Source organism: Octodon degus, unplaced genomic scaffold, assembly GCF_000260255.1.
Source record: "Octodon degus isolate 3935 unplaced genomic scaffold, OctDeg1.0 scaffold00120, whole genome shotgun sequence".
NCBI classification, from domain to species: Eukaryota; Metazoa; Chordata; class Mammalia; order Rodentia; family Octodontidae; genus Octodon; species Octodon degus.
Window position 1 is genome coordinate 4,731,421 of NW_004524696.1, and position 11,615 is coordinate 4,743,035.

The window sequence follows — 11,615 nt, forward strand, 5'->3', positions numbered from 1 at the left end:
ATTCATATAATTAGAATTCTCAAAGTCGAAAGTAGGCAATAAATATTTAAGGATTTAAAATTTCTTTTTTCTTTTTCTTTTTTCTTTTTTTTTTTTTTGCGGAACCAGGGATTGAACTCAGGCCACTGCACTTGCAGGCAAGTGCTTATTCCACTGAGCCAGATCCCCGGTCCCAAACTTTGTCTTTTTTTTTTTTTTTTAAATTTCTGAATTTATTTCAACTTATAATACCGCATTTCCAAGAAAAATGTACCTTTTTGCACAAGAAATTTAAATAAAATCACACCAAGATCCGCAAAAATGAAATTGTCCAAAACTTATTGTAAAGAAAAAAATAATTAAAGCATATACATAAAAAATATTAGCTATGGAAGAACAAAATTAACTAGCATCTTATTCCACATTAGAAAGAAAAAAAAAAGGACCAAGTGTGTAAGAAACTAGACTAATTAAATGACAGAAAAAAAAAAGATCTGTCCTCTGAATTTTATACTTAGCAAACATACCTTTGAAAACTAAAAGAAAGATTTTCTAGTTATACAAACTTGAAATATTTTAATAACTCCAGAAGTAGCATATAGGAAATAACAAAGAGCATAATTCAAAAGGCAAGAGAAGTTGTCGTATGCTCCTGGATGAACAATAAAGAGCCCTCAATATGATAGTTATGCAGGACTATATAAAATATGTTAGATAAACCCTTATTTAAAGGTAATTGAAGATTTCTATGAAATAGTACTAATCTTATGTTGGGTTATATATGTGTTTTTGTTTTTTTTTTCCTATATGTGTGTGTATGTGTGTATAAAAGACAGGGAAGAAGTAATAAAAAGTCAACAGAAAATAGAAATATACTTTTTAAAGTTTCTAATACTAGGAGAAGATATGATACGATATCTTTTAAATAAATTGTAAATCAAAGATATAGTATAAATCTTAGAACAAAATTAGGATTGAGCAATATTCAGAAAATTAAATACTAATTAATTAAAAAATAAATGTTTCAAAGCAATTGAACTAAGTAAAAGTTTTCATGATAGTAAAGAAGTACTAAGAGTAAAACATAAGGTAAGTATTGGAATGGCAAATAAATGACCAGCACTTCTAATTTACTCTTATTTTTTCATAAAAATATTTGTGTATGTTAATATGGCATGTGCCTATTTTAAATGAATAAATATTTTAACTGCTTAAATTTTAATAGGGCAAATAATATCATATATAATATCATATAAACTGAAGGTCATTTAGGACCTCAGTAATATTTGAGAATGTAAAGGGGTCCTGAGACTAAAATGTTTGAGGAACATTACTGTATCAGTGATTCTCAATTACTCTCAATAGTGACTATCATAATCTGAAATGATTTTGTCTATTTTTTGCTCACCCCATTATAATTTTATTTTTAAGAAAACTCAGTAAGGTAGGTAGGGATTTCCACAGGTAATAGAAGTGAAGTTCAGAAAAGTCTTAGAGAATGACTAAGTGATTCGGAAAGCTCACCTAGCCAGTAAGTGTTGGAGTTTGGATTTATGTCTGCGTTTGAGTGCAGAAAGGCATTTTATTGTTGTGCCTTAAATGCAAAGGCTATCATTTGGGTGAATCCATTTCTTTAGGGGTATTTTTTATTATTACATTATATATATATATATATATGTAAAAAATACATTAATCATGCATAATTTGTAGCCACATGATAATGGCTTATTGCTTCCCCTCCCTTCAGCCCTTCTTCACTTCCTTATTTATGAAGCCGAGGCCCACCTGCCACCCCTCATGTCTTAGTCCTACCCCTTCCTTATTTACAAAAGCTTTGTTTCCATCTTTTCCTTCTATTCTTTCTTTCTCATATCTACTTTTTATTCTCCCACCACTCTTGATGGCCTCATTTGAGTATTTTCTTTCCATTTCCCAATATCTATTACACATTTTGGTCCTTATTTATGCTTTTGGTTTCTCACACCAGAAAAACAATGTGTTTAAACACGTGTGTCCCATTTATTTCACTTAAGAGTGTGGTCTCAAATGGATTCTTGCATCCATTTAGCAAGAATGCCTCAAACTTACACTTCTTTATGGCAGAGTGGTCCTCTATTGTAAAAACAAAACCTACATCTTCTTTATCCATTCATCAGTTGAGCATCAGGGTGCTTTCCAAGATTTAGGTATTAGAAACTGTGCTGCTGTAAGATGGGTGTGCATGTATCAGTGCGGTATGATGCTTTAATTCTTCAGAGAAAATACCAAGAAGGCGAATAGCCTGTTTGAATAGAACCGCTAGTTTCAGGTTTTTGAGGTAGCTCTGCACTGATTCCCATAGTGGTTGTACCAGTTTATGTTCCCGCTACATAGAGATGAGTTTCTTTTTTCTGGATGGATACTTTTGTTCTATTTTTATTTTATTTATTTTTAGTTTTTTTGGCTGTCTCAGCCCCTGGCGCGGCATGTGGTGCTGGGGATTGAACTTCAGCCCCCTGTGCCTGCTTAAGCTTGCCTAAGCAGGCACTTTAGACCCCTGACTATCTTGCTGGCCCTCTTTTTTTATACTGGAGGTTGAATTCAGGAACTTCACACAGGTCTATATCTCCAGCTTTTAAAAATTTTCCTTTTAAAAATAATTTTAAGGTAGAGACTCCCTAAACTGACCTGTCGACTCCCCAAGTGCCTAGATTACAGCTATTTTTGAGCACTTGCTGTGATAAGTGGTTACTGTTGTAGGTCTGGGGGATACAACATTGAATTAGAGACTTGATCTCTGTTCTTGCTCTCAGGAGAGTGTTGGAGATAATAGTAGAAACAGTGTACAGCAGGAGGTAGCAGCCCATGAAGGTAGGGCTCCTAGGGAAAATGATACAAAAATTGAAATCTAACTAAAGCCAGGACTAGGAAAAGACCCAAGTGAGTGTGCAACAGCAGTAACCCTCCACTTACTGAGCTCAAGCTTGTGGTTATATGTTATAGCTGTGTGAAATGCCAGGCTGTTAGCATTTGTAGTGTATCGTTAGTTTTGTTATTTATTTTTATCCTCATTAAGTTCAGGATTCTTTTGTAATTTCTGTCAAGATCCTTTTTTCCCTTAGGGTTTCTCATACATTCCTCAATAAGGTGTGGCTTGTTTCCAAATACTTGGGGCTTCTAAAATTGCCTAGTTTGTTACTATTTTCTACTATAATTACATTGCTGTCAGAAAACATACCTTGAATTATTGTAGCCATTTGGAAAGGCTTGTTTCATGTTCTGTGATCATTTTGTAAGTGTTCCTTGTATATTTAAAAGGAGTATGTAACTTGGCTTTATTTTTGGTCAATTATGAGAAAAGTAATATTTTCTGTTTTTACTTACTTTAGGCCATCCTACTGATTGTGAAGTAGTGTCTTACGGGTTTGATTTACATTACTGTAGTGATTAATGAGGTAGTTAACTTTTGTGTATTTGGTTATTGGTATGTTTTTGGATAAATGTCAGTTTTTAAATTTTGTGGCTTGTCTTCAGTGTTAAGTTGTAAATATTACTTTTATTTATTTTTTATCTTTTTTAAAAAATATTTTTATTTATTTATGTGTGTGTGTGTGTGTGTGTGTGTGGCCAGCTCAGCCCACCAGGGGGCGGGGATGGCTGGCATGTGGTGCTGGGGGATTGAACCGCGGTCCCTGTGCTTTGCTAAGCTTGTTCTAAGTAGGTGCTTTAGACCACTGAGCCATCTCACCAGCCCCTTTTTTTTTTATCTTTTTGAAACAGGATCTCACTGTGAAGCTCAGGCTGGTCTTGAGCTCACTTTGTAGCCCAGGCTGGTCTCAAACTTGCAGTGATCCTACTGCCTCAGCCTCCTGAGTGCTGGGACCACAGGTGTATACCACCATGCCCAACTTCTTTATGTATTTTGAATAGTTAGCTCGTACTAGAGATAATTTGCCAATGTTTCTTTCATTCCTTAGCTAGTCTTTTCACTTTTTGATAATGCCTTTGACACATGAAATTTATAAAGTCTATTTTTTTTCTTTTAGTAGCTATAGCTTTTCATAGCATATTTAAGATACCATTATCAAAGCCACAGTCATGAAACTGTTGGCTTATTTTTTTTCTGAGTTTTTTTATAGTTTTAGTTCTTAAGTTGAGAACTTGGATCCAATTTGAATTAATTTTTGTATATGGTGTGCTGTTAAGGATCTGAATTCATAAGTGTAGTCACTCACTCACTCAGAGCTATTTGTTGAAGACTGTTATTTCCTAATTGAATTATCTTGGCACTCTTGTCAAAAATGAATTGATGGTGTAGGTGAGGACTTGTGGACTGTTCTGTTCAGCTGGCCCATATGTTTCTACTCATGTCAGTTCTACACTATATTGATGTGTCAGTTATACCTAGACACATTAAATGCACAACTGTATAATTATAAATTATTTTTGTACTATTTGAAGTTATCTCACAAATTGGTAGTACATGCTGTTTCTCTACATTTGTAAGAGATATGTAACTGCATCATTGTGCAGCAAACTAAGGCATTCATGTTCATTCTTGTATCTATCATTTTGAAAATACTTGACAAAGAACATTTGGCAGCTGGATAAAAATATAATGCACAGAGGTATTAGGTATAGTGGTGAAAAACAAGACAACTGCCCATTATAGTCGTATCAGTTTTCTGAAGATTGGTACTTAGGAGAGCAGCCAATCTTTTTGTCCAGCAACAAAGATAAAAACATTTATTTGTTTTAAAGAGCTTATGATTGAGTAAATAGGATAGCCATTTACCATAGAAAATAATTCATGGTATGCGCAAAGCCCAGTACCCCTAGCATGAGGAAGCTTCAGGGTGTTGTGGGGAAGAGCCGTGGGGTATGGAGGCCAATGAGAATGCCAGGACCTGCACTGTGGGCAGCTGATAAATGAGTTGTGGCTGAGCACATATGGTAGGAGTCGGCAGAATTGTCCTAAAGGACGTATTTAAATATTTCACACACCGGATTATCTGGCTCCAGAGCGCTCACGTGTATTGCCGTAGCCTGAGAGCAGCTATGGGTAATCTGTCAATTAATGATTATGGGTACAGTCTGAAAATTTGTACAACACAAAGCTAGGCTATGGTTAGCTAATGCTCAATCTCAAGGAAAAACACCTGGATACAAAATAAAATTATACATTATAGTAGTTTATTTTTAAGTTAAATATATTGGTATTTAACATACAGAGAATAACAGCAGTTGTGAATTGCTTGTCAGTGAATTTTCAAGATAACTTACTCGTGTAATTATTGCTCAGAACAAGAAGTAGGACATTAACAGCATCCTAAGGAGTCACCATTATGCTCCATCTCATGCAATGCCCTTATTAGCCTAGCCACTGTTCTGATTTTTGATAGCATAGATTAGTCTTTGGTAATTTATTGAGTATTGTTTTAAAAATCAAACCATATAGAGTGTCTTGTTTTGTTTGGGTATGGTGGTGCACACCTGTAATCCCAGCACTTGACTTGGGAGGCTGAGGGAGAGGATTGCTATGAATGAGAGGCTGCCTGAGCTGCATAGCAAGATAGTTTCATGAAAGTCTTTTTTGTCGATTTCTTTAGGTTAATATGTGAGATGCATCCCTGTTTTTATAGAGTAGCATTTTGTCCAATATCTGAACTTCATCAGTATATTTTTTTTAAAATTGTTTTTGGCGGAACTGGGGGTTGAACTCAGGCTCTTGCGCTTGCTAGGCAAGCACTTATTCTACTGAGCTATCTCCCCAGCCCCTTGTATTCTACTTTTGGAGAGCATTTGTGTTTAGTTTCTGCCTGTTTCAAACAGTTTATGAATATTTAAACATATCTTTGTGTATTTCTGTTGGCATATACCTCCGAGTAGATTCAAAAGTATCCAAGAACTTTGATTGATGGTGCCAAGTAGTTTTCCAGTGTGGTTATAGCAACCTTCACTCACCTTAGGAATATATGAGATTTCTAATTGTACCACAGCCACATCAATACTTGGTATTGTCTGCTTTTTTAGGTTTAGCTGTCCTGATGATGTGTTTTTTTTTAAAGTTTACATATATTGCATAAATTGGATCTTCATAATGTTTGTTACTGGGAAAGACAGAAATTATTTTCCTCTTTGGGTGAAGAGAGATTATTTGATTTGACAGACACTCACAGATAACCACGCAGCAGTACTGACATGCCCTCAAGTTTTTTGGCTCTTGTGTTATATATATATGTCCATATTTCAGGCATGCTGTTTTAAGACATATATGCCTTTTATTGACTGGGGACTAGATCTCAGAAGAGGCTCTCTCCAGTTCTCTGTGACATGCTGTAACAAACATCCCTACTCTGAGAGTAAATGTTCTTGTTGTGTTAGCACTAAAATGTGTGTTTGTAGAGATGAGAAAGATGGCAGTAACCAAAACAGAAATTATGCTATACATTGAAAATCAGTTTTTCCTGCATCAGAGGAAGTGCAGTGCTCAACAATACACTGCTGGACCATGAGTGTCTGAAGGCTCTTTGACTTTCAAATTGTGATTGTAGAACTGTGTCCTAGGTTGGAAGGTGAGGCTATGGACATTTAAAGGTTTCTTTTGCTATAATTTAACATACTGTATTTTTATTAAACTTAGATAATGACTTTGTAGGACTGAAAATACATCTGCCTGAGTTTAAAGTCTGCTTAGAAAGACAAACTTGTATGTACTAAAGTATGTGTTTCAGTGGCAGTTGATAGACCTTTTGCCAATAACAAGAGGCAGTAAAGCAATGTGAGGAAATAAAAGGGGAGGACTATATACAATTACAGATACTGACATAGTGGGCATTGAATGCACACTTGAGTCAAGCTGAGCTTGTTCCTGTGAGATTTTTTGCCATAAAAATATAAGTGAATTGACATCATTAAGGAGTTTAATAACATTTTCAACTGTATCTATCTTTAGTTCTATGTTACAGATGTATTTCATATCATGGTGAATACCAATATTTTAAGAGTGCTCATGTGTTTGACACCTCGGGTACTTTGGCTTGGCTCTCATTTGAATATGTTGTATATTGAAAGAACATATGCAGTCTTAGTTTTATACATTGGCTTGAAATGTTAAAATTCATATTTATCTGTTGTCTTACACTATGAACGTGTAGGAACTAGGCTGTCGTTTTAGAAGCCATCACCTTGAGAGGAAGTATAATTAGGAGGGGTCCATGAGTTGAAAATTAGTTCTACTCCTGTCATGGGTATGAGATTTGGACCAAGTAGTTTAGTTTCCTAGGAATCTTAATTTCCTTGGCTATACAGCAAGAACAGGGACTGTATTATGTGCCTTTCTGCCTCCTCCCCCGCACAAATTTTATTTCTTTTTTGTTTAATGCTACTTGTATAAAGAATACATTATGGTTCAAAATGTTCAACAGTGAGAATTGTGCCAGTCTTCCTAGTCTGCATTTGGATTTTATTCAGGTAATTAATGACAGTATTTTTCTTTCTGTAGTTCTATAAATGTGTATTTTATATAGACACATGCCATGCATATCCTATCTCTACACTTCACCTCTCCCTTAAAGACATGTTAAAATTCAGAACATACTGCTTTTTTCATTAAATGTATTTTGGAGATTCTTTCTCTCTTCTTTATTCTTGACATTTTTATTGATACATATGAATAATGTATAATAATGAGATTTGTTTTGGTACATTGGTATGTACATATAACATTGTGATTCTTTTTATCTTTCTCAACTATCTTTACCTTCCTTTTCTTCTCTGTTTCCTTCTTCTCCATCTTTAAAAGTCGACCTTTTAGACTTCTGTCATCTTTCCTTATTTTTATTTTTATATTGCTTATGTAAGAGGAATTATGCACTATTTAACTTTCTGAGGCTAGTTTATTTTGCTTAACATGGTTTTCCAAATCCATTTTCCTATAAATGACATTATTTCATTCTTTAATGAATGCTTCATTGTATATGTACACACTTTCTTTAGTTGTTTGTTAATGGGCATCTGTGTTATTTCTGCAACTTAGCTATTATAGACTGTACCATCTAAACACGTGTATGCATATGTTACTATAGTATGTTGTCTTTAATTCTCTCAGGAATGTACCAAGGTATGGTATAGCTGGATTAAACTGTATATTTAATTTTAGTTTTTGGAGGCATCTTCATACTGATTTTCATAATGGCTGCACTTGTTTACTTTCTCTCCAACAGTATGGTAGGGTTATTTTTCCCCTACACCTTCACCAACATTCATTATTTTTATATTCTTGATGGTAGCACAGCTGTCCTATGAGTTACATTTTATTTCCAGATGAATACTTAACAGTAGAGACATCTGATAGGTAATAGGAGCATTCCAAAGTGTAAGAGAATTCTTTGGAGCCCCTTTCAGGTGTAATCTTATTTGAGTACACAGCTGAGTGCCTCGATTGGGGCTGCAAGTATAAGCAGAAAGTTTATCTACTGGGAGAGTCTACAGAGAATATAAACAGTGCATTTCAGCTAGCTCTAGGGTGCAGCTGGGATGTGCATAGGACAGAAGAGAACTGTCTGGTGGTATGTAAGGTAGGAAATACTAATTTTAAGGTTAATCTTTAAATAGAGAGCATGACCCAACCAGGTAAGAGGTACAAGTTAGATGTGTTGGTCTTGGGAACTTCAGACAGCTGGGGGAAGCTAAAATAAAGTTGATGGCTATATCTGTCTCCTAATATTTAGCAAATATCTTTTAGATACATTTTAGGCCTGTGCAGTCTTTGGAGATAAGAGTAATTAGGCAGAAAGGGCTCATGGGCTCAATAGTTGTACCTGATGAAGTCCAGCTGTTAAAACTGAGAGCTGACCAGCATGGGAGGAACAGCAAAAATGGGAGAAAAGAAAGTAGGAAGGAGTTAAAAATAAAGAAGAGAAAGAATGGAGTAGTTTCCCAGAATGGTCATGACTTGAAGTGCAGGCAGTGGCCAAGGCTTCTAGAGGCATCCTTGGAGATGATGGATAGCATCCATGTTTTCCCTGGGAATCAACCCTTGCTGTTTGCCCAAGGCTGGTGTCTGGAAGGATAGCAGCAGTATTGGAGAAGAGCTCAAAGGACTGCAGTGGGTATTAACAGCAGGGACAAGGAAAGCAGCTGTGTCTTAGATTTTTATTCAGAATGCAGAAGTAAAAGTACTTAAGTTTGGAGACTAGTGCAGTGGCTTTGGAAACTGAGCTATAACCCATTTTAATATTAAAAATACTTCACCTGGGGCTGGTGGGAAATACCTTTAATCCCAGCACCAAAGCCAGGGCAGGAAGATCACTGTAAGTTTGAGGCTGCCTAGTGAGTTCAATACCACCCTGAACTACAGAGCAAGACCCTATCTCTAAAAACAAAACAGACAAAGAAAAAAAAAACTTTCATTTACTTACTCTATTTTTAATTTTATTTTTTTTCCTATATTTTAGGGAAGGGCCTACTGGGTGTTCAGGGTCTCACTGCTAGATTAGATTTGTAGTGATCCGCCTGTTTTTAGCTTCCCAAGAGCTAGGATTACAGGCGCATGCCACTGTGCCCAATCTCAGTTGCTGTCTCAGCATGCCCTGGGGGTGGGGCCTGCACGCCAGGCCCAGCCCCGGGCCCTGCACCTGCTTGCAGCTTTCATCCACTGAGCTGTTTGGCTGGCCTTCATATTCTACAAAGCACTTAAGCATTTGTCATGATGTGCAGTCTTGAGTTAAGTTCATGTGTGTAGTACAAGTGGTTGGAACTATGCATCGTCTGAGAGACCAATGGAGGTTGAGTGTGATGGCACACATCTATAATCCCAGCTACCTGGGAGTCCTAGGCAGGAGAATACCAAGTTCTAAGACAACCTGCGCAAGTTAGGGAGCTTGGAATTGTTCTCCCTCAGCCTCCCAAGTGTTGGGATTATAGGCATGTACCATTGTGCCTGGCTCAAATATTTTCTGATCATCATGCTTTCAGTTTGTTTGATTTTGATAGTAAATTTAGAGCTCTTGGTAGCAGAAAAAAGTGAATAATTAAAGCATGTGGTAGTCACATTTTTGTGGGTAAATTGACTATGGTTAAACGGCCTTGAATTTCTTCCTGCTGTTCCCAGATAGCAGTGAGATCATAAAATGATTTATCCTCTGTCTTTGTAGGGGGCAGAAACACAAACCTGAAAAATATCATTCAGGATAAATTAGATTTTGCTAAATGTATTTGTCTTTGTGCATATTATATGTGTATAGAGGGTGGTAGGAAATACCCATGTTGATGGGGGAGACACAGGAGGTATCTTGCGCCAAAATATCCTGTGAATTCCTTTGAGCTACTATTTAAGAATGCAGGCTACAGAATATAAAGAACTGAAAAAAAAAAGTAAAAACTAAAAAAATTAACAATCCCGAGTGTGGTGGCCTATAGTTATAATTCCAGGTACTTGGGAAATTGAGGCAGGAGGGTAACAATATCAAGGCCAGCCTGGGTAATTTAGTAAAGCTATGTCAAAACAAAAGATTAAAAAGGTTAGGGATGTAGTTCAAGGCTTTCTTAAGTTCATTCCTCAGTACTGCTGTGCTTCCCCCAGTTAACAAAAGAACTCCCAGTAGTTCATTTTAAAAATAGGCTAGTGATCTGAACAGAAACTTCTCAAAAGAATATAAATGGCCAACGAATATATGAAACAATGTTCAATGTTATAAGCCATTAGAAAAATGCAATTAATATTATAGTAAGAGAGTTTCTCACCCTAGTGGAATGACTATTATAAAAAAAGATGTTCAAATTCTGGCAAGGATGTGGAGGAAAATGAATTTTCATATACTGTTGGTGCAGATGGAAATTACTACCACCACAATGGCAAAACATTATCAAGCTTCCTCAGAAAACTAAAAAGAGAACTATAAGATCTAGCTATTCCACTTCTGGTATATTTTTGAGGGAAATGAAATCAACATAACAGCAAAATATCTGCACGTTTGTATTTGGTGTAGTCCTAGTCATACTAGACAAGATAGTGAATCAGCCTTGGTAGGTGCTCATCAACAGAAGAATGGATAGAGGACAGGTGGTCACTGTATGAAATGGAATCCTGTGCAGTCATAGAGAAGAATGGCATCCTGTCATGGACAGCAGAGTGGATGGAACTGGAACATGTCATGATAAGCAAAATAAGCCAGACAGAAGGGCAAATATTGCTTGTTCTCTGTCCAATGCAGATATTTTTTATTTTTTTTTATTTTTTTGACATAATTTTATTGATAAACAAATAGCAATGAGACAGTTTCAATAATTAACACACTGCATACAATCTTCTTAGTGGTTAATTGCTGTACAAGATGCGGACTTGATATCTTATTTACAAACACCATTAGAACAAATCATTCTATCCATTAAGAGAATGTAACTATATATCTATCCTAACCACTTTGAATACACAGATACAAGATGGACATTCATCGGTATACCCTTTTTTTGTTCTGTTATTTGAATATTATAGGTGTGTAAACTCAGCAGAATATTCTAAAAGAGTCCAGTAGCCCATAATAGTATTGGGTCTTCCACTTAACTGGCAATGTCAGAAATTGTTGACCTGAGTCTGCTACAACTCAACATAACACCATGGCTTTACTTCTTATATTTCATTTTTATACTTTTCT

At 35.9% G+C, this 11,615-nt stretch overlaps 1 protein-coding gene across 1 annotated transcript in view; it reads left to right on the forward strand.

The window, feature by feature from the left end:
* Positions 1-4,798: 4,798 nt before the first annotated feature.
* The window catches only part of Znf236 (zinc finger protein 236), a 141,633-nt gene continuing 134,816 nt past the window's right edge, over positions 4,799-11,615 (forward strand). The window contains exon 1 of the mRNA XM_023700080.1: positions 4,799-4,837. Within this exon, the coding sequence (XP_023555848.1) occupies positions 4,799-4,837 (39 nt within the window). The remainder of the gene's footprint in view (positions 4,838-11,615) is intronic.